This window comes from Simochromis diagramma, unplaced genomic scaffold (assembly GCF_900408965.1).
Source record: "Simochromis diagramma unplaced genomic scaffold, fSimDia1.1 OVJJ01000816.1, whole genome shotgun sequence".
In the NCBI taxonomy this organism is placed as follows: Eukaryota; Metazoa; Chordata; class Actinopteri; order Cichliformes; family Cichlidae; genus Simochromis; species Simochromis diagramma.
The window spans coordinates 10,826,092-10,848,741 of record NW_024386908.1 but is presented as its reverse complement, the minus strand read 5'-3'; the positions used below and the strand labels follow the sequence as shown (position 1 = coordinate 10,848,741).

Sequence of the window (22,650 nt, the reverse complement as noted above, 5' to 3'; positions counted from 1 at the left end):
AGCTGCTTTATTCAAAGGAAATCCAACCATCCATATAAGCAAGAGGTCATTAAAATGTGAAGGAATGCGTAAATGAATCTGGACTACCAAACTACAGTTTAACCCCAAATCCTTTTAGAATCAGCTGCTATTAGGGATTCATTCCCTGGTTTCTCTCTTGATACATTTGAGTACCATATAACCTTGTTGATAAAGCCTCAATAGAATATCTCCACCCCGGTAATCCATGCAATTACAATCCCCTCATTGTGCAGAAGACGCTGGATTCTGCCGAGCCGAATGGATACAATCCCCAGCGTATTTGTTTGAACAAGGTGAAAGATCGATGAGGATTAACGCTATAACAATGACTTCCTCGGTTTATACTGCTCTTTATTAATATGTCACAGTAATCAGCACTGGCGAGACCAGTGTTTGTGATTTTTGATGGTGCCTGGGGAGGGGGACGTGGGCGGTTGAGGGGGACTGGGAGGAATTCGACTCCACTACAGGAGGAAAACAGCTAAGAGCGGATTAGTTCTGTGGGAAAGAGGGTAGGGTGGGGGGGGGATGGCACAGCTTGAGGGAAAGGTTCAAACTGACCTTTTGTGGCTCCCTAAGTCCTCTGTGGTGCCGAAAGATAGCTAGACATACTGAGCAGTCAATAACCCTCACTGCAGCGCTAATCTTGCTAGCACAGGCAAATCCACTGACTTTGTGAATGGGCTCTGATATCTGATGTCTGCACATGAATGGAAATGATTGGAGACTTGCGAGAGAATTTAATGCCTCAAAGTCTGCTGAAAAGCTCAATGGTATACTTTTCCAAATAATGGCCAATGACAGGGATTTCCATCCAGCTTTTAGCGAAAGGTTGAGGTCTATAGAGACCACAATGGTCTAATTTTACCTTAATAGCAAAGTATTTTGAGTCATGTTATCTAGTTTTTGCAGTCTCAAGTGGTTTATACTTAACTGTTGCTACTAGGAAGAAATATAATTGAGAAGTGTTCAGCAGAATACACCATGATGAAAAATTCAACTGCTGAATTGAACATGAGAAACAAAAGAATTCACTCTTAGCTCATCTTCTACGATTTTATTTTATTTTTTTTACCATTCAGCCATCTTGAATCATGCTGCTCTGTTCTGATTGGATGATGATCTCCCAGCGTACGGAAAATGGCAAAGTCCCTTCCCATGAAGTCAGCAGATGTGCCCGAGTACAGCTCTCCATCTGCCAGCGAGAAAGAATAGTTAGGAACAAATGACCAGCTCTGAAGTGACTGCGTCCTCTCTGGAAGTAATAAAAGCACACATCAAACTTACCAAGGAGAAGTGAGGCTGAGAGCATTTTGGGGTCGTAGGGGCTTTTCCCGCGGCCGTTCTCAAATTGTGAGGCCAGTCGGAAGATGTTGTCCTGCGGTGGGAAAAGGTCAAAGATCGAAATGAGGGCAGTGTAAGCCACAACGAGCATGGTTAAAGGTACATTTATAGCACGTGTTTCAAGTTACAATACATTCTCATTATAGCGCGCTACTTTGGGGGAGTGGGATGCAAAAAAACACTTCCTCCACACAGGAGAAACAAGAAATGTTTTATTACACTGCTGCCCTTGGTTACCAAATGCACCAAAAAAGGGAATATATGCAGTAAATTTAAGTAAAAACAGACACGACCTCTGAGTCTTTTAAAGAAAAGCGAGTGAGTTTTTGGTGGCTTTTAATTTATTCAATCAGTTACAGACTGTCAGCACTACTTTAAACTGAAGTGAACGCCTCTAGGGTCTACCCCTCCCTACTGCTGGACGGCAGGATCCATGCTAGTACATTGATTAACCTGTAGAAGTTTCTCAAGATGACTGATTAAACTTTAATGCAGGATGGAAGGCTGTTAAATATTCGACAGCTGTAATTGAACCATGTAGTGACCGCTTTTTTCCACTGCTTCGCACAAAAGACAACACTGATGAGAAGATAATCGTCAGAGAGAATGAACACGGCTGTACGTTAGACAATACTCAGACTTTCTCTCACATGAATTTACTATAGCGCTGTTGTCACATTTCATGCCTTCTTAATGAATGGTCAGTTTAAGATTTAAATGACCCTTTGCATATATATAACTGATTAAAACCCCAAAACATTTGGTTACAATAAAAGCCCCGAATGAATTACCTCTGCTTTCTTGCCCATTTCCAGATAAGCGCAGATGGGGTGGAAGGCTCCTGTGCCACAGATGTACAGATGGGTCTGGTTGTACGGTTGAAGGACACGGATGAAGTTAGAACACTCCTTCTAAAAAAAGAAATGAGACACAGGAACATAAAGCCTCCGCTATTATAATAACTTAATACGGATCAGGCATATTCAAATGAAAAAACTGTGTTTATCTGTGGAAAAAAACATGATTTTCCAGTGAATAATCCAATTTTACATAAGCTGGTGTTGGTGATATAAAGTTTGTTCTAGTGATGAAGTTCACACAGGTTTCAGTGGTAATCGTCAAATGTAAATAGTTGTTTGTTTTTTTATATATTAATGCAGATACTTTTTACCAAATTATGACGTAAAATTTGCATTTCTTCTAATAGCAGTTTGCTAGAAATTTAAGCATTTTTATGACCATAAAAAGTAAAAAATAAGAACCTTTCTTTATTTTGGAGACTGCAGTGTGGCAAGCAAACAATTTTTCACAAATCCTAAATATAATAAAAATACTTTTTTAACTTGCAATTACTGAGAATATATTTTTATTATATGAATATTATATTTACAGCATGCATGAAGATCGCTTGACTATAATAATTCGTCTTCATATTAATATGTTTATATGTCAATATGTGTGAAGTGCATAACTTTATAGCTACTGTTGCATGGCTAAACTATTACTTTAAAAGACTGAATTATTTATAACTTTTATATATCCTACGGTTATAATATGCTGCAGTTATGCTGCAGGCATAAGGTTAAATTATGTTACAGGCTGGTGGAGTTTTGTACAGCATGCATAAAGTTTTACACCACATTTCACATGACAATAAAGTTAAACAATCATAAAAACTAGCATAAAACAGACCTACATTTTGGCCAGAAATGTGAAGTTTTTGGCTATAAGGCTGTGGCTTACAGGATACCGTGAGATTTAAGGCTGGAAAACTGTTTTAAATGCATTTTTGTTAATGTGATACCAATCTTTGTTTATGCTGTAATGTTACCAGTGTAGGATATTATACAGCCACATGCAACTTTGTGACCTTTGGTCTTCATGAAAGATCCGATATGTTAACAGTAACCTCATTCTGCCAATTGCCACCTTCATATCATAAAGTTTAAATTAACTGGTATGCTTTGTGAAAATAAACTTGACGTTTTTATTAGAGAAAAACTGAAAATAGAGACTAATAGAAAGCAGAATATAATATAGCAAAGATTTGCTGGAATTTAATTTTAAACAGGGACTTTCCAGTTGGTGTGTGAAAGTGAGTCTCTTTTAAGGAAATCCCACCTGTAAGGAAAATCAGGCAAATCTACCACAGATCTTTAACGACCCATATGTTTGAATTTACTGAGGATATTTGGGTTGGCGCTGCAGTGCGTGTTGAAAGTCCCAGTGGTGTGAGACTGTTTATTAGAGTGCTAATCAACGGGATTGGTTAATGTAGGAGGCCTATTAGCAGCCTTGAGGAGCTGATTTGGCCACATGTGTTTAAGAGATTAGGCTGGGGTTTGCCTAATTATAAATACATGCTGGATATCTACCTAACAAATAAGTACACATTTGCTCAGGGATTTGCAAATACAGCCCTCGTCACACAGGCAGCCAAATTATCCTTCTTCTTCCCTCCCTAAAACACATGTATCTGTTCAGTCTTTTCAAGCTCGCAGACATTTCGCTTTGATGATTTGATGGTGTCTCTTATATGAGCCGTAAATGGATGCTGACATTTTCCAGTGCTGCTCAAAATAAACTCTAGGATCACTCACTGCAAAGCCGCCTCCCCCCCCTCCCCCTCAAAAAAAAGCAGAATTTTCTGTAATTATTCTATAAGGTAAAAACTGTTGTTTTAGCTCTAACTGTTTCTCCTCAGCAGTAACCTGCACGAAGAGAAAGTTTGACATTTTGGGAAAACCACTGACTTTTTGTTTTTAAAGGCATGAATACCACTCACATATCTGTGTGCCCGAGAGTTAAATAGCTTAGCAAGGTTGTTAGCTGGAGGTCTGTTTGAAGGTTAAAAAATGAGCTTGTCCATGCATTTGTTTGTATTGTAAAAAGTGTAAAAACAAATAGAGTTTGTGGTTTTACAGGAGGCTACTTCATTGATTTTCTCATGGTTGTAACGATAGCTGAAAAAAGACGCTACAGCATAAGGTAGAAAAACAAACTGTACTGAATATCTATGCTGTTAGTGTTTCTGAAACATGAAATTATCAATAATATGACCTACTGTGAGGTACAGCCCATCCAAGAAGATGAGGCTCCAGTTCTGCTGAGCTAAATTCTAGTATTTCTGGTACATTGCCTTAATTAGCAGGGATTGCTAGTGTTAGCTGATAAATATGGTAATTTCAAACAAACTAGCATGGCATTAGCCAAACTGCTAATGAGCTTCAAAATATGAGGTTCAAAACCATATACTGACCACAGTACTGTGCAAAAGGTTTGAGCCACCCTTCATATGCTCTTGGATAATTTGAAGATATCAAAAAAGTTTAAGGCCTAAAAACTACCTACAGCAGTATCTGGGAATCATTTGCTTAAGAAATGAGAAAAACTCCAGCTGACCTGACACAGGATCTGAATGATGCATCTGACCCATCAGTCGATCAATCTACTGTTCATCAAAACATCATTAGGAATGCTTTGAGGGGAAGGGTAGCTGTCATGAAGCCATTCTTATGGAAGGCAAACATGGAGAAAAGACTGCGGTATGCTATATTTCTCAAGAAGTGGAAAGAAAAGCAGCAGCGTTTATTAAGTGATAAATGCGAAGTTTAAATGTTTGGCTCAAGTCGTCAAGGAGGAGGTCAGGAGGGAGGAACAACAGTGAGTGTCTACGGCCATCTGTAAAACATGATGGAAGCTCTGTCATGGTTTGGAGCTGCATTTCAGCCAGTGGTGCTGCGGATCTTATCAAAATTGATGGAATTATTAATAATACCATGAGATTTTGATCGACAATTCAGTACCATCTGGAAAGCATTTGATTGGAAACGGCTTGATCCTGCAGCATGACAATGATTACAAACACACTGCCAATGCAAAGCATATCTTGATAGAAAAACACACAAGGGAACACTATCAGTCATTTGCTTGTCTCCCTGGAGCCTGAACCTCAATATTATTGAAGGAGTCACCTTGACAGAGGATGGAAATAAAGACAGCCTTTGAATGCTTTTCAAGAGAAAGTCTGGAGAACTTTTCCTTAAGATTATTTCAAGAAATTACATGAAAACTTTTTGTATCCACAAGTCCACTGGACTCCACTTGCCTGCCTGTGTTTTGTGAGCATGTGGTCTCGCCGTCCTTGGGGCACATGCATAGTTGATGAATTAATTCAATGCCTTAACTATGCATGTGCCCCAGGCCGCGGACTTCGAGTGGACTTCAAAGAACTATAACGGGAATGACTGGGCTGTTGTATCTCCAGTTGTCCATGCCCGTGTGTGCAACCAAGTTAAATCAAGGCTCAGGAGAGTTTAAGCTTTGGTCATATCAAATATTGATTTTCAAGCTCATTAGAATTGTAAAAACTCAGCTTTACCCTATAATACTGTATATATAATGTATATTTATAGATGTTTCAGTAAATCTCTGCACCTATTTACATTTTCCAATAAAAAATATAAAGAAACAAGGGGTGGACCAACACTTTTGCGCAGTACTGTGCATCTATCCGTCTGTGGTGGAGACTCCATTAAGTCCTTTCCACTTATATTTCATTGATTGAACAAACTAGATCGATGTTAATCAGTGAGTTAGAGGTGTTGGCAGGCAGATTTTGTTACCTGTTGAAATGGGCAGACTGGTTAATTTCCTGTTTCCTGTCTGTTTGCTGTTACAGCATCTTAAAATTTATCTTACAGACTGTAATATCAATATTCTTGTCTAACTTTTGGAAGAAAGCAAATAACTCTATCTCCTTTAAGTCTAACTGTTCTCTTAATATAAAATCTGTGACAGCATGCTAACAGACTGGGGTTTTCCATGTATTTAAACACCTTTTAACTATGTGTGTTATCATTAACTTAACTTGAAGCCCTGTGGCTGACCTTAACCCTGCAAGTTTTTGTGTGTCTGTGGGTCTAATGGTTTTTCCCTCTGTGTACTGCTGAACAGCGAGCGCGCATGTCCCCCCACATCATTCTCACGGCCCTCGTTATATACATTTCATCAGCTTCTATAATCCCCTCCAGGGTCAGCTCTGTTTGGGATTTTACACGGCTGTCTCAGTTAGAATCATTAGCTATGTGGTAGGTAGGTCACACCTAAACACTGAGAGACGGTCGTTATGGTCACTCAAACTTGCGGCTCTTTCTTATTCTGTGGAGAAAAATGACTTCCCTGATCACAAACCATGCCATTATGTGAAAACCGCAACACCCGCAGAGGATAAATGAGTCATTACCGGATGATATTAATGGCTCTCGTTGGATTGGTTGTTAATGCTGACCTCCCATGGGGAAAATAGGTGGACAGATTTGTAAACATTTAAATGACTTGAATGAATTTTGAGATAATGTTGAGTTCTCTAGTTAAATAAAGAAAATGCACTGAAAATGTGGGATAACTCGAGAGTATTATTTTCCCATTAATGTCTACAATAGCTGGACAGCAAATCCGAAATGACATCAGGCACTTCTACGAAATCGTAAATCCACACTCTGAACGCTTTGTTCGGTGAATCAAATGCAACAACTTGGACCATGTTACACAGCCATTCTACCACGGATAGTGATACAGCCATCAGGCATTTTTTAGGGGGCAGCTGTTACATTTGTTCTGCCGCTGTAAACTGTGGTTTGGGGAAATGCATCACTATGGGAGCTCTGAATGCTTTAGTAATGTCCTAATCAAGGCCTCTCCGTGCTGTACTCTGTCTCTGCTCTCACCGCCTCATTTTCAAGGGTAAACATTTTCACAGCAGGCAAATACCTCATCATTGCATTTTGTGTGATGTTGTGCTGCCAGAGCACACTCTTTCCACTGCACGAGGGAGTGAAGGTGAAGTATTGCCTACGTGGTTGTGCGAAACCCAAAAAGTCGCTAGTGAGTTAGATCCCAGCGGAACCACTATGATTTAAAAAGACTGCGCAATTCCTGATAATCCTAAAAAACCCAGCAGCACCGCACTCGAGACTCATCCAGCTATGAAATTAGGATCAGATACAATGCAGCCAGGGCCTTTCCAAACAGAAACACACACACACATACAAATAAAGCACACTAACACCATTTTGCTTACAAAGTCAGCAGCATAGAGTGCGTTCAGCAAACTTGCGACATGTGAGCTAACACACCGCGTCAGATAACGAGAACTCAAACAATACACTCCCACATAAATATGCACACAAACGCGCACTCTGAGGCACATAGATAAACATGCTCCCAAAATTAAACTGTACATCGCGGAAGCAAATAAGCTCATTGTCCTTGTGCCCCCGACATGCTGTGTACACTATCGTGTGACTGAACATCTGCTGTACAGTGTGTTTAGATGTAGGTGTCATTGTGGGACAGCCTATAGAGAGTACAGCGTGCCAGAGGTGAAATGGAACACGAGTGCTGCACCACGACTTTTATCTGAGCTAATTTAATACCTCTTCGTGCTAGTGTTTCTTTAACGGCTGCTGGGCCCTGAAATTATTTCTGTCTTATATTGTTATTAGGATGTTAAAAAAAAAACAAAAAAGGGAAATTTGAAGACAGAGCAGACATGTAATTTCCGTGACAAAAAGCAAACATTACACGGAACAGCTCTAATCATGACGCTGTTATAAATGTGGACTTACCCCTAGGTCTTTCCCTGCCCACTTGCATTCATCCCTCTTAGAGGGGGTGGCGGGCCACGCAATCTGTGCAAATGAACAAAAAAAGAAGAAGAAAAAAAGCAAAGTCATATCATGCTGGGGGTTGAGAGGAACATTTAAAAGTCATTTCATGAAACACTAAACTGGAAGGCAGTGAGTCGATAGAGTGAATCAGAGGAAAGAAGCAAGCCTCGTGTAATTCCAGGACATGATTAAGAAAGATATTTCCTGGATTACCCAGTTCTTTATTTCGCTTTATATCTTTGGCAATTCCATCAAAAACATATGTGCACATAAAATAAATATAAGGATTGTAGAACAGCGCAAGATTGACTGCATTAAAGGGAAGTTAAGAAGAGTTTTATTGACAGACATGAAAATGAAAAAGAAATAAAATCTGATGTTTTATTGAAATTGACTAATATACGTTTTATTGCCCTCTCTGACATTTGCTGTCAATACAGGCATTTTATACAGTCTAAACAGGGGTTCTGGTTTAAATTACAGCGTGTCTACGCTTGAAATCCTCGCCATAAGGTTGTACTTTTCACTTCAAATATGAAAAGAAACCAGGGTTTTGCTACTTTCCTTTGGAAGAGATAGGTCTCATTGTCATCCATCTGTGGCCTCTGGTGTCACATGAATTAAACACACATGGGGCATATGAAGTGTATGAGCATGCATGTGTGAGCTGTAATAAGTACGGGAAAGATTATACTTAATTATACCGCAAAAATGGGTGCGACAGAGCTGAACTTTTTGCTCCTGGCCACACAGATGTCTGCAGACAATGGAAATGTATGAATATCTCCATGTCCAAATGTATGCACGTACACATATCCACACTGTTATGTGCTTACAATAGACACACGCACTGCTCACTCTATTCCTAGATTTATCTCCTCTCTAGATCAGCTGACTGTTCCCCTCATGGGATTCTGCATTGCACATTTTTTAGGATAATTACATTAGATTTGCTTAATCACTGCTTTTTTGGCCTTTATCTCGTAATGATGCGAAGATTAGAACAAAAGAACGAAAAGGAAAGGCGGGGGGGAAAAACTACACATCCGAGCCAAGGGCAAAAGATTTAAAAGACGCACTTTCCCCTTTCCGCATTGACTATGTATTTTTCAGCACTTTCATTCCCTTTTTCAGCTCTCTGCAGCCTGCAGGCAAGTCTGTGTCAGTCTTGTGTGTCTGTGATAGAAGCCCGAATCAGATAAAAGAGACTGTTAACCTAGTCCAGGTGGAGTAATGGAATTATGGACAGCCTCGTCTGGACCGAGACAGACAGTGGGAGGGATGAGGGGAGGGGAGAAAGTGATGGAGTAATGGACTCCAGAGGGAGCAGCAGGCAGGGAAAGATGGAAAGAGAGAGACGACTTTTAGACAAACCTGAAACGAGAGTTTTACCTGTTTGTTGTCCCTGTTGATATTAACGAGATCAAATGAGAAAATGTGGTCCTCAGCTCCAACCAGCAGTCTCCCTCGCTCCTCGTCCAATAGGAAACTGTCGTAGCTCGAGCTGTTTGCCAAGCCATTGAAGGTGATGAGGTTACTAGACTCTAACATCTCTGGAAGGAAAGAAGAAAAACACGGTGATTCTTAGATGCACAGAAAGGGTGAAGGAAAGGCTATACGACAGAAGAAAAGCTTTTTTAAATGACAGAAACAAGTCTATATTTATCCAACGCACTTCCACCAAGTTTGGACTAACCACAAAAGACTAGTGTAAAAAATGCATTTGCAACACACGGTATCTTTTTGATTAAATATTGCATGAAATCACAATTATTCATATCTTAAATCAGTCGGTACCAGTGAATGCTTTTTAATCAAAGCCACGTTTCAATGGCAGGAAAAAAAAGAACAAACAAAGAGTTCTTCCCTATCTATGATAATGTTGTAGGATATTAAGGAGATTTCATGTTTCCTTAATTGTGTTTCCACACAAACACTTGCACGGACACTTGTCAGTCAAGTATAGCGTGAGACATTTTAAGTGAACACAGCATGTCCCAATCAGGGACGCGGTTCAGACTGCTCAGCCGTGTGATTGGCTGAATAATTCATATGGAGTAAAGGCCAGGGGAGACACTTTGTGTAAGCAAGTATGTGCGGAGGTGTCCATGTATCTTTAAACGGGTTACTATGTTACATAAACGAGTTTGCGGCTGTACGTATACTACAGCACATGTGTGCGAAGCCATCATGCATAAACTTATAATATGTGGTCAACCTGAATGAAAACCAAAGACCTGGCATATCGGCTGAAGTCTAGCCAGTCAGTTAAAGTTTAATCAGCAAAGACTCTGCAGGGTCAGCTATCACAAGAGTAACAGTATTATATTAACAAAGAACAGCACTCCCACCCCGGATTATCTAATCATTTATGCTCGTGAACCTACTTGCCCGAAACAACCAAGAAAACCAATTTTTACAATTATGCAAAGTCAAAAGGGAATTTCATAAAAAAATAAAACCCAAAATAATCTACAGCATGACATGACCTGACATGGATATTAGATTAACTGCTTAGTACGTGAACTAAGTTATAATAATATAATAATTATCACAAGAATAAGAAAGAAAATATGTATCAAAAGATTGTTGTTTGCAGTCCTAATTAAATATGAAAGAAAATCCTTTACTGTGTATAAAAACACTTTAGTACGGCCATTCATGTGATGTTTTTATTTATTACATATTTCTGTTGTGGAGAGAATACGTTGACCAAACCCATTAAATTATATTTAATTATCATTGTGAATAAAACTCTGTAACATCATTACATGGCAACAAAAATGAATATCCAATATGTCAACCATCATTTTTGCTTTTCACTGTATACTGCTCCAATAACTATCTATCTATCCATCTATCTGGAAACACGCACAAGAGTATACAGTCCAGTGGATTGTGATCTCCGTGCTCTCCCGACAAAGCTCTGATTGACGGGCTGCTATAGGAGCCATCTGTGCCCGCTCACAATGTGTAAGATCTTAGACATCTGTGTCCACATAAAAAGTGGATTGATGGAAAGGGGATACGGAGGAAGTGGTGTGTCAACCAGCTCTGTGGATCGAGGGCTAGCCGGGTGGATGAGGGCTGTGAGAAGGAGCGGTCATCACCTAATAAAGACGCTCGCAGCTCATCTGTGTCAGTTGGATTTCTGTTTGAGGCTACCTTTGAGGTTAAGGAACCTGGAGGGGAGTGGGAGTGAATTTGTGTGAAATTTTGTACTGTACCACACATGGGTTGAGCGCATGTGTGGGGGTTTCAGTGCGTGTAGGTATCTTTTCCTACGCGGGCCATTCCCTGCACACTGACATGCTGGCATTCACATTTGCACACACTCGGCTGCCACGGGAAAATAAATCCACAGTGCTCAAGGAAGTCATTGTTTAACTTAAGAGCAATTTTCATAAACATTTTGTTATCATATGCTAACCAGTCGGGACCCACTTTTTTCAGTTTACCAATAAGACATGACATAGCAGGGTCAGGAAATGAGTTTGAGAAGGGAAGTCAGGAAATGCTGTTTCCAGCCGACAGGACGCCAGAAGAGGTCTTCTCGTGTTTTCGCTATGGCGTAACGGAAAAAGTGATGGACGTGGCAGAAAGCCAAGCTGGGCATAAAAAATGAGAATGAAATGGAAAAAAAAAATAGAAGATGAAAAACAAAGGAAGAGAGGAAGACTGGACGATTTCAAAAACAGCAAAATAACAAACCAAAGGACACATTTCAGTTTAATCATCGTGTGAATATGAGTTGAGTTCGAATTGCGGTCCAGTTGTCAGTATCTGACATCCTTCATGAAAAGTTTCCTCCAAATGGGCCAAAAAAAAAAAAAAAAAAAAAATCACCGCACACATATTTCAACACGTGGTAATCTCTGACAAAGACAAGGTGGCCTGTGCGCACAAAAACACACAGAGAGCCTTTATCTGGGGCCGGGATCTACTGCGGTTTGGAAAATCGGAGGAACTGGGGCGTAAGCACCTAAGGACCTCCAACCTAAACACAGACACACTCGTTTGGAAAAGGGAACAAGCAAAGATAGAGAGCACAAGGCACAGCTCATATAAAATATAGTAACCAAGCAAACGCTCACACAGTCAGCGGACATATAGAACGAACACACACACACACACACACACACACAAAACACACACACACACACACAGAAAAACACACAAAAGAAAAGCAGGTCTGACATGAATTCACGGCGCTCTAGTTTTTAAAATGCCTGCCACACCCTTGAACTTACATGCAGATATTGACCTAAATGTATACACCACATTAGTTCTCTCTGAACACAAACACACACACACTCACACACATGTATATACACACATATATATATACACACACATGCACATAGTCTAAGTTGTAATCCAATCAGAATTTGTGCTTATGCAGCACGAACTCGTGGAACAGTGAGCGCACTCAGCAGCTTCCACCTCCAGCGCTCTTCCCTTGCCCGGACCCCCGACACACACACAGACACACACACACACAGAAACACACTCTTGCTCACGTATGTGTTCATACAAAGCCACATGCCCCCTCGTCTGCTTACACTAGCCATTGAACACGGAGACGTTTGAACACATACTGGTGCATGCTTATACATTCCCCTCATTTCACACATGCACACACACAACTCTGTGTCTGTTCCTCACTGTCTCTTGTTACACACATCCTCTGTCTGCTGTCTTTCTCTCGCACAGTTTCCTTTTGCAAAAGGCACAACGGCCGATGCGGACGGCTTCAGACAAATATGCCAAAGGCACACCTACACACGCAGATGCAAATATGCAACCACACCGGAAATTCCGTGCCATCAGTGTATTCTTTTCCCTTTGACATTAACACAAGAGTGAATGGCCATATATGCTGATCTACATTATGACACGTGTAGGCTACTCGACAGCCGTTATACATCTTTGTTTTCATATTCAATAACTGCAAACAAATATTCAAGGACGCAGCTTGAAACAGGCAAATACAAGCAATTCATTCAAATAAATTACCATTTGCTCACCGTCATACTCCATTATGGAAAATAACCTGGCTCTTGTCTTAAAAAGCTAGAGGGGAAAAAAAGCTACATTCAAAATTCAAGTGCAATTGTCTATGGAGTACTCTTCACTCCCCCATTCTCCAAACAGCCAGGCGTTTTAGACGCCTACATGCCACGCAATAGCAGAATAATGAAACCACATGAAAGAAAGGCGACGAGGCATTAAATTATGTTTATCTGAATGCGTGTATGTGAGGATGTGTGTGCTGTGCGAGTGACACGAAACATAAAAGCCCGACAGAGGAAAACACTTGACTGGGAATCAACAGATGGATAATATTCCACTAAAACAATGTCGCTCTTTTTTAAAGTCTTTTTTCCCCCCCTTGTTCATACGTCCAAGTGAATGCTCGTTTTATTCGACCACGTCTTGTTTATATCCTCTTTTTTCTTGCACGGTGTGTGATTTAGACCTCATAGGTGCCGTTTCTGTGGATTCAACGAGTGTGTAAATCTAAGTATTACGAAAGACCTACTCCATTCACATGCACGCGGGGGGAAAAAATGGCACGTGTTTATCAAGCTTAGCTTTGCAGAAGCAAAGGCGAACAGTACTATAATATCTCCAGCGGTTTGGTTTGGCATCTCAGCTCTTGAATGCTTTCTTTTCTCTCTGTGTGTGGTGCAGTGTACATTTTGCCTCTCTCGTGATGGCCTCGGCCACAAAACGCAGGTGTGAGGCAGAAAAAGAGGAGACAGCCGCCGCATGGAAATTTGCAGAGAGCTTTGCTTAACAAAGTGCTCAAACATTATCCTAAGCTCAAGGATATCCACACATGCCTTAAAAGTTCACCTCCCCTCTCGGTGTTCCTCCCTCCCTTTTCGCTCTCTTTCTAAGCACAGTAGCAGGTGTGGGTTGGTTTCCATGGCGACTGTCTGTATAACACAACCTGGACTGTTGGATTTCTCATTCAGGTGCAGCTGAGTGACAGCTCTGACAGGAAATGTGCTTCCTTACACACGGTGCCCCGAACTCTACAATTAAGAGGAACTCCCATGAGTGTTTTACTCTAGAAGAACGGAGCACGTGTGTGTGTGTGTGTGTGTGTGTGTGTGTGTGTGGGGTTGTGTGTGAATGAAGCCCGTGTTGATGGACTATTTACTACAGCCACTCTAAATATGTCACAAATTTGCTTTTGAAGCCACAGTGATGGTGCTTTGCAGGAAGAATGAGCAAGTTTCCTTTGATTTCTACACAGTTTCAATAATAATTTTCTATTTTCTAACCAAAAGTGACTCACAGCCATAACTCATAGTCAAGTACCGTATCTTATGGGACATTTTAATACCATATTCTGTCCTGTGAATATGACTCAGTGGATGTGAAAACAGAATATGCATCAGAGGCCCTAATAAGGAAAACGTGACCACAACCCAAACCGCACCGAATCTATATGAATAGTTTAAGTATGTGTTGAATTTCACCACACAGCTCATTCATCTTTTTCAACCCAAATGCTAGACTTCCTTGTCACCGTATGCCATGCCTGTTTTCCCTCGAGAGAGAGAGAGAGAGAGAGAGAGAAAAAGACAGAGCGAGGAGGAATACAGGATACAAGAGGACGGTATACTAGAAAATCTGACGGGAGGAAAAAACAGAGAGACTGAGAGAGAGAGCAACAGACAGAAACCTCCTTCAAATCAAGGATAATGACAAAACAGAGGCAGAAACCCGTAAAAAGCTTGCGTACAACAAAAGCGGTCAAATATGGAACCGTTTCATTAGCGTGTGTCTCCTCCTGTCATTGGACGGCTGGACCACAGACCAGGGCTACGACCACAGACGGCTCGAGGCCTGGCCGTGCCTACCGCACTCACACACCACTAAATGTTCACGGTATAATGAGGCCTGCCCTGGTTCTTATTACTTTTAAGGAAAACACAGACACACAAGGGAATCTAAACACTGACTTTTGTACGTAAGCAGTCAGCCATCCAAACTTCTCGGAGTATGAACAAACTGGCAGAAATGGTCGTGTCTATCCAAGCACACGTACGCGTAGACTCAAAGAAAAAAAAAAAAAAAAAAAAAAAATCGCTCCTCTTGCAAAGCCACTGGTGCTATCACCAGGCAGTTTGATGGATGGACTTTGAGAGGAACCAGGCTGTGGTTATGGTGGTCATGTCTGGAGCCACTGCCTGTTAGTGCAGCCTGTCAGCTGTACAGTGTAGCTGAATGTCAGCTCTGCCATTTTATTACAAATTAATGAGGCAGGGCCAGGAATCTGAACGTGACAGCAAACACACTGATGCGACACAAATCCACGGGCGAGGATGCACGTTTCAGCTCTGTGCAGCATTTTTTAGGGGGGGGGTGTTGTGCAAACAAATTAGGTTTCATGTCAAAAACAAAAAAAAAGAATTATTGCTGTGTGCACTTTGTTAAAGACAGTTCCACTGGAAAATGATAATGAAAGCAATTTAAACTGTCAAGACTAATATTGTCATAATGAAGCAATATGTTTTCAACCCCTCCTCATTATGTCTTATGCTGTTCCTGTTATTTATGACAGGAATAAAACAGCAAGTCTGAGGAAACGGGGAAAAAATGACCTCACATTAAATTGAGTCTTAAATTAAAGTGATTTTTAAGGCGCTGTTATTTCAAGTTGACCTCTGATTTTGACAGTATAACACTAAAATTGGTAGAGTCAGATTAAAATCGTTAACAGTGTCTATAATTTTTATAAATAGCCACTAATGCTTAGTAATATCAGCCTGTGCAAAAAAATCATTACACACTCTACTTTCTCTTAACATTTTCTTGTTAGCCGCTCCCCTTTTATTCGTCTGTTGTCGGTCCCTCGGTCTGTCTTTCTGCAGAGATGTCCCCCTCATTTGTAACGCGACTCTGCTCAGATTGAACGGTGCACCCTTTCTCCATCTGACTGACAAGACTTAGCAGGTGGTGGGACCCATTCATACCCACGGTTCAGCAATCTGCACCATGCTGTAACCTAAGCCTACATCCCAAACACAGATGCAAAGACACGGGATATTTTTCCCGCGTGCATGCCCGTACTGTGTTTATGCACGCGCAGGCACAAAAAATGCACAGCGAACATACACAATTGCAGTGCGCACACATATTCATCTCCCGGCAAACACCAACTGCGCAGACGCTCCCTTCTATTGTGACATTTGAGTGCACATGCAGATTATTTTATTATGACAATTTAAAAAAGAAAATAGCTGATTAAAAATGGAAGCGATGGGAAGAAGACACATGCAACGGATGCTCATAGAAGTTGCAAATTACACAAAGGGTTCTGCTGTCTTCCTCCTGCATTATATTCTTATATGCCACAGGATGAGATCAGCTGGTGCGGTATAAAAGCTCAGTGAAAACAGATTTGCTTTTTTTTTCAGGGATTTGATGAATGGATTTTTGTTTTTGTTTCCCAAGTGGAGCTGGGTATCTGTGGGGCAATGAGTGTCACATAAATACACACATATGCACAAATTCATTCTGCCATCTTTAAACTTGTGGACTCGGGGTGGTGGGAGCTCACCAAACTCTGTGGTCAGGTTTGTGAGTCAGGGGAAGGAAAAGTAATATATTCCGATGTAACACAGGGGCATAGTTGAAAACCAAACCAGTGCAAAACATTGGTTTATACTATTGGAATGTGGCTGTGTGGGAGAAAAGATGAGGGCAGTTCAGTGTGTGTGGGTGTGTGTGCGTCCAAAAAGAGTTGAAAAGAAGGATAGCCAAAAGATATGTATCAAGTGAGCTGCAATCAAAGAGACGGGAGAAGGAGACGAACATAAAAAAAATTATAAACACACACACAGAGCTTGCTTGAAGATTGTACTTAAGGTCTGCGGTGTTGTGGTTCCTCAACTGAAGCGACTGAGCCACGGGAGAGGGAGGAGGGTTAGGGAGAAAAGGACGATGAGAAAGAGAGAAAGAGAGAGACGAAGGCAGGCATCTCCAAAGTTGCCGCGTTGTACCGAACACCTTATAATTATCTACATCCGCTCTGTCAGCCCCAGCCCGCAAGAACGGACAGATACAGCAGAGAGAAGCTGAGAGCGAGACACCCAGATGCTCATTCACATATCAAAGAATAAATAGAAAAAACACACAGTGACGAACCCAACGCACATGCAAACACCCGCAAACATACAAACAGGCCCATATTTTCACAGGCGAGCAGGCACGCCCACACACAAGCACACATGGACGCACAGACAGGCTTATTATGGGGGCTGAGTCCAGACTGACTGCGTCGAGTGCGGTTCCACACCAAGTGTCTATTTTGAAGGGTTGTGAGCCAACTCCAGATTCCCCGGCTCCTCATCAGCTCCACCCATCGAGCCAGCGTGGGGCGTCTGCGACGGCGCTGAGAGGTCATACCTAGGCTCCATAATCAAACACACTGAAAGTATTTATCAGGTTGTTTGATGGGACATTTTAAAGTTTTTAAGTCTCGCTTTTCATTTCATTATAAGACCGACACACTGGGTCTTGGTGGGAGTTTCACAGAAAGGCCCCACATGCTGCATGCACCTCAGATGACCTTTAGGGGTCAGTCTTCCTCCTGATGGCACAGTAAGGGAGAGTGCTGTACATCGATTGTTCAGGAATGTGTGTGCAGGTATGCATTGATCCATGGGAGTGTACCCGTGTTTTCTCCTTGTAATTCGCATGCATGACGTATTGCAGTGGTGCAACAGGACTGTGGAGCAGTCGCAGTTCACTCTAAAGTGATGATTTCCACATGTGTTGCTCAAAAACTCAAGGTGGTAATGACTCACTTTGAGTAACAAGTCGGCCTTTTGCTTTAAAACATTACACACACAGCGTTAAATTCTTCTTCACGCAAGCAGAACTGTGATGAGATGGTATCAACACGTGCCACAAATTTAAGCAAGATCATTTGAACTTGGACTTGAGTTTCACCTTACGCCTTCCTTGCTTGTGTTACTACTTCAAGGCGACGTAAGTAAGCGCTATTTCGGTCTCAAGGAGACTAGAAAATCATTAACTCTTTTGATCAGCGTCCCGTCCCCGCAGAGCACGATCCCTTTTTTGCTGAACGTCTAACTGACCCCACAGGGAAATCATTTACTCCACGCTTGCCCTGCCAGCCGTCCCATGAGAGGTCATTTTATCTACCTGTCTCCCATTTCTCAGTCGCTCTCTGTCACAAACTGCTCACTCTGCAATCTTCCGCCCGTCCTTTCCAGAAGAAGAAAATCGCTCCGTCTTGTGTGACTATCGGCCCCTGGAGGCGTGTCATCAGTGCTCATTTGAGAATGATTTCATGGGCCCCTGCTCACATGCTCTGTGTTTATATGACTGCCACAAATAACAAACCTTGCTAGTTCTTGTGGCCGTCCTATGCCTGGGAGTCTCTCCTTCACTCTCGGCTCTCGTGCTGGACTTTTTGCTCGGTGCTTGCCCGACTGTCCTTCCCGGGAGCTTTCCTCCTTTCTGTTTATTTGACTTAATTACGAAGCTGGATTTGCATGGGGAGAAGGGATGAGCGACACCTCACTCGAAGCCCGGCCTCCCATCCTTTTGCGTCATCAACTGTACGCCTGCCAGCTCTTCCTTCATTAAACGCGAATCTCATCTCCTCCACCATTTCTACCAGCGTCCTCCCTTTCCTCCCTCCATCCGTCACAATGTGGGTGTGAACTGCGAATTGTCTCCTGACAGACATCAAGAGAGCCATCAAACACCTGTGGGCCCGAGACACAGGCGCAGATGCTGGCGAGCGGTGACACACAAAGAGAGCGGCGCACGATACGCTCTCATGCCTTTACACCCCACGCCCGCTCGCGCTGTGACATGCACAACGGCGCAAGCCAACAGCAGAATCCAATCACGCATAATTATAGAAACACTGATGCAACGGCACAATAAAAGAAACTTATCTGTGAGCTCATGCATATGCGCGCGGGCACATGCACATGCACACAACCAGGTGTCTAATTATATGGGGACACGCAAGACCTGACACATTTGCGCCACACACACACACACTCGCATGCAGAGACACCACTTACAGTCTAAGGGGAGGAAATCACAAGAGAGGGTGTTGAGTTCTCACACCAAGATGTGGCAAGAACATTCGCACACATACATAAACAACAAAGCTTTGATGCACTTTTAGCGCAACAAAGAAAAAAGAAAGAAATCCATAAAAGTACGTCTAGCGTGACAGGCTTCCCGAGCAGACCTGCTCTCACTCGTCCATCACTCACACAGTCAGTCAATACAGACTTTGATGGTTGATGACATATCTCTTGTCTAGTGCTGTTGTCAGCAACATGTTCACTTGTCAGACTGAACAGTGAAGAGGATCACAAAAAGGGGGCAGGAGGGAACTATATTCACATTCTTTAAACAGATGGCTGGGTAAAGAAGGGATGACATCGTCTCATCATGCCTAGAGGCTTGGCTTCGTGTGAACTGAAGAGATGGAGCCCAGGGGATACATGACTTGCAGCAGGTGAGTTCAAGAATGATGCTTTCCAGATTTATTCAGCTCATGTGGAAAATGCATGTCATCACCCTTTGAATTCCCGTATGATGATGGCTTTATTTTTCTTTTTTAGAATTTTAAATACTATTTCACACAGATTTTATTTTGGATTCAAAACACATACAATCATACACATTTGGAAGTTGAAAGGGTGATAAATGAAAATATACTACTCCCAAATTACAACGTGCATGTCATATGACAGGCCTCTAAACATAAGTTATAGTAAAGGTTTTGTCTAAAGATAGAGAATGAATTTGTGACAAACATCATATTCACCCTCCTCAAGCCCGAAATGTGATTTTCCCTCAACTTGGACTGAAATCATGTGAGGAGCAAAAGCTCTGGGTGACAGTCGCGTACTTTTCAACCGCACGCTCGTGTTTTCGGCTGCAACCCGACGGCAAATCAGCCTGTTCGTAAATTTTCAGAGGGCACGTCTTACGAGGGAAACGGGACGAAAATAAAGAATTGAGAGACCACACTCCCAGGCATATACTTTCGGTCATGTTTTAGGACAAAGAACCACAATAGCCTTCCCTCACTGACATTAAAAAGCAAAAGAAAAAAAAAAATGCCAAAAATGTTGCCAGTTATTTCTAGCTGCGATGAAAAGTCTGCTATTACAAAGAGCCTGATTTAGTGTAGGGTGTGAGAGAGGAGACGAGACACAGAAAGAGAGAGAGAGAAAGAGGGAGGAGGAGAGGAAGAACCGGCGCTCCGCAGTCTCCCCTCAAAATAACACACAAGGAGAGAGAATAACATGTTTGCTATATACGTCAAAAACTTACACGTGCACGATGTAAAACAAACAAAAAAAGGAAGATGAAAAAAAGGAGAAAACTAATAAATGTCTCTTTTACCATTAATGTATGCTCTAGTGCAAAAGGTGATTTAATACACACATACACACACACACTCCAACTGTTGGATCCGTACAGGATACAGTAATGTGAAGTAGAGAAATCTACCTGGCCCCATAAAGAGGGGCTCTGTGTCACAACCAAAGCAGATCTCCTCCTTTTTTTCAGGAGTTTTTGGGACAGAAGCCATTAAAACAGAGGCTCTACTGCCCGTGCAGAGCACTTAACAGGGCTGTACAGTACTAGCACAAGGGGACAGCACAAGGGAAAATTGGTACAGGGGCCAATATATACATTTAACTTCAGGCAAGAGCCGTTCGCAGCATATGGAACCAATTTGACTATTTGTAAGTGGGATAGTGACAGACAGAACCGGCCAGAAAGAAGGGGTGAGTTAATGGGAGTGAGGAAGACAGTAGGTTAAGGAGAGAGTCAGATCATGTATGCTGACCAAGAGGGAGAAAGAGTGAATGAGACCGACACAGAGGCAGAAATAGATCCACAGAAATAGAGGAGGAAAAAGCCATACTCAACATGAGGAAGAATAGATGAAAAGCAAAGCATAAAAGAGAACCCATGGGCAAGAAAAATAAACTGGACAGGCTAGTGTTGGCTAAAAGCACCAGCTACTACGGTGAGCCTATATAACCTGGAGCCAGGGGAGAATGGAGAATGGGCTTACCCTTGTATGACAGCTTTAGTCTGGGTACGTTGTGCTTTGGATTAACTCCTCTTCCCGGCTGCACCGCCCCACACAGCAGCACTACAATCCCAAGAAGGTATTCCATGGTGCTGGAGTGCTGCTGGCTGGCCTCCAGACCAGGGGGGCACTCACAGCCCGACCAGTGCCCTGAGAAGAGTGCCTTCCACTGGGGTACACCAAGCTTGGAGAGTCCCTACACTCAAGCCCTGAAAGTAGAGATTCCAGGGAGAGGGGTGAAAAATCCTGGTTGCGCTCCCCAGCTCAGAGTGCAGACTGTGGAGGGGGACTTCTGTAGTGTGAAGTCGGTAGTGGTGGTGGGGTGCTGCTCACATGGCTCCCCGTGTGGAGGTCCAGGCAAGATAGTCCCCCGGGCTGATCTGTCCTCCCCCAGGTGAAGGCGCAGCAGCGCTTCAGCTTGGTGCGATTTAGAGGAGAGGTAGATGCTGTGCAAAGGTAAATCAGAACACTTATCCACAACAGTAAGGCTATCCTGTCCTAGAGATTTAAAAAAAACATAGAAATCTCTTTCTGCCTTCTTCTCTTTGAGCAGACACTCACAGCAACCCTCTAATCCTTGTGTGCAGCTCCACCAGACTGCGAGAGAGAGAGAGAGAAAGAGAGAGAGAGCTACACCATCCACAGAAGGGGAGGGGAGGGGAGGGGAAGGAGAGCGGCGAGAAAGAGAGCGACAGGGAGAGAGAGGAGAGAGAGCGAGAGGAGGGCGCTATGACTTGAAAGAAATGATGAAGCCAGTGTAGTGGATAGAACTCTTGTGAATGGTTAGGTTTTTATAGTTTCCAGTCATCCCTCCCCATTTCCTGTTTTTTTCCTTTTGTTTTATCATTCGTCATCAGTTCCTCTCTAAGGCTATTCTAACGACTTATTTTAAAACTCATACGCTTTCAGTTTTTCACCCAGTCTTTCTCTCTGGCCACGTACAGTAACTCCAACAGCAAACTCCAAATAAATACAACTGACAGAGCCGACATTATTTTAAATGAATACATTAATTTACTTATTAATTAAAATTATTTTTTTTAAAGAATACTTTACATAAAGGTCTTAGACATGAAATACATTTTTGTCTACATGTTTATGTTCTCGGTTGAAATCTGGAAATTGTAATTATAATAATAATTTAAAAAGTTAATCATTGGCTCAATTTTTAAGTGAAATAGTGAAAAAAGGCACCTTTTATTAAATTATTGTTTACGTAATGTGTGATTTATTATTATTTTTTTTTTAGACTGACAGACATCATACACATGTTTATGATTTTTTGCGATCTTCTAACACATTTTATATCTTTTATTGCAGCTGTTTCAGGGTGCCGTCAGGATGTGTGATTATACGCCCAATAAAAATCCCCAAAACACACCGTTTTCCTGATCTTTTTTTGGTTAGCACTGTTTCCTCGCAGCAAGGAGGTCCTGGGTTCAAATCCACCGGTCGACTGGGGACTGTCTTGGTGGAGTTTGCATGTTC

The 22,650-nt window shown here is 42.1% G+C and overlaps 1 protein-coding gene across 1 annotated transcript in view; it reads right to left on the bottom strand.

Annotated features, from left to right (window-relative positions):
- sema3aa (sema domain, immunoglobulin domain (Ig), short basic domain, secreted, (semaphorin) 3Aa) overlaps positions 1 to 21,924 on the bottom strand; it is a 35,897-nt gene extending 13,973 nt beyond the window's left edge. Inside the window, exons 1-6 of the mRNA XM_040035402.1 lie at positions 21,145 to 21,924; positions 9,429 to 9,589; positions 7,995 to 8,057; positions 2,157 to 2,276; positions 1,309 to 1,399; positions 1,097 to 1,216 (exon numbers count right to left, since the gene is read on the bottom strand). Of these exons, the coding sequence (XP_039891336.1) occupies positions 1,097 to 1,216; positions 1,309 to 1,399; positions 2,157 to 2,276; positions 7,995 to 8,057; positions 9,429 to 9,589; positions 21,145 to 21,250 (661 nt within the window). The 5' untranslated portion in view covers positions 21,251 to 21,924. The remainder of the gene's footprint in view (positions 1 to 1,096; positions 1,217 to 1,308; positions 1,400 to 2,156; positions 2,277 to 7,994; positions 8,058 to 9,428; positions 9,590 to 21,144) is intronic.
- Positions 21,925 to 22,650: the final 726 nt, after the last annotated feature.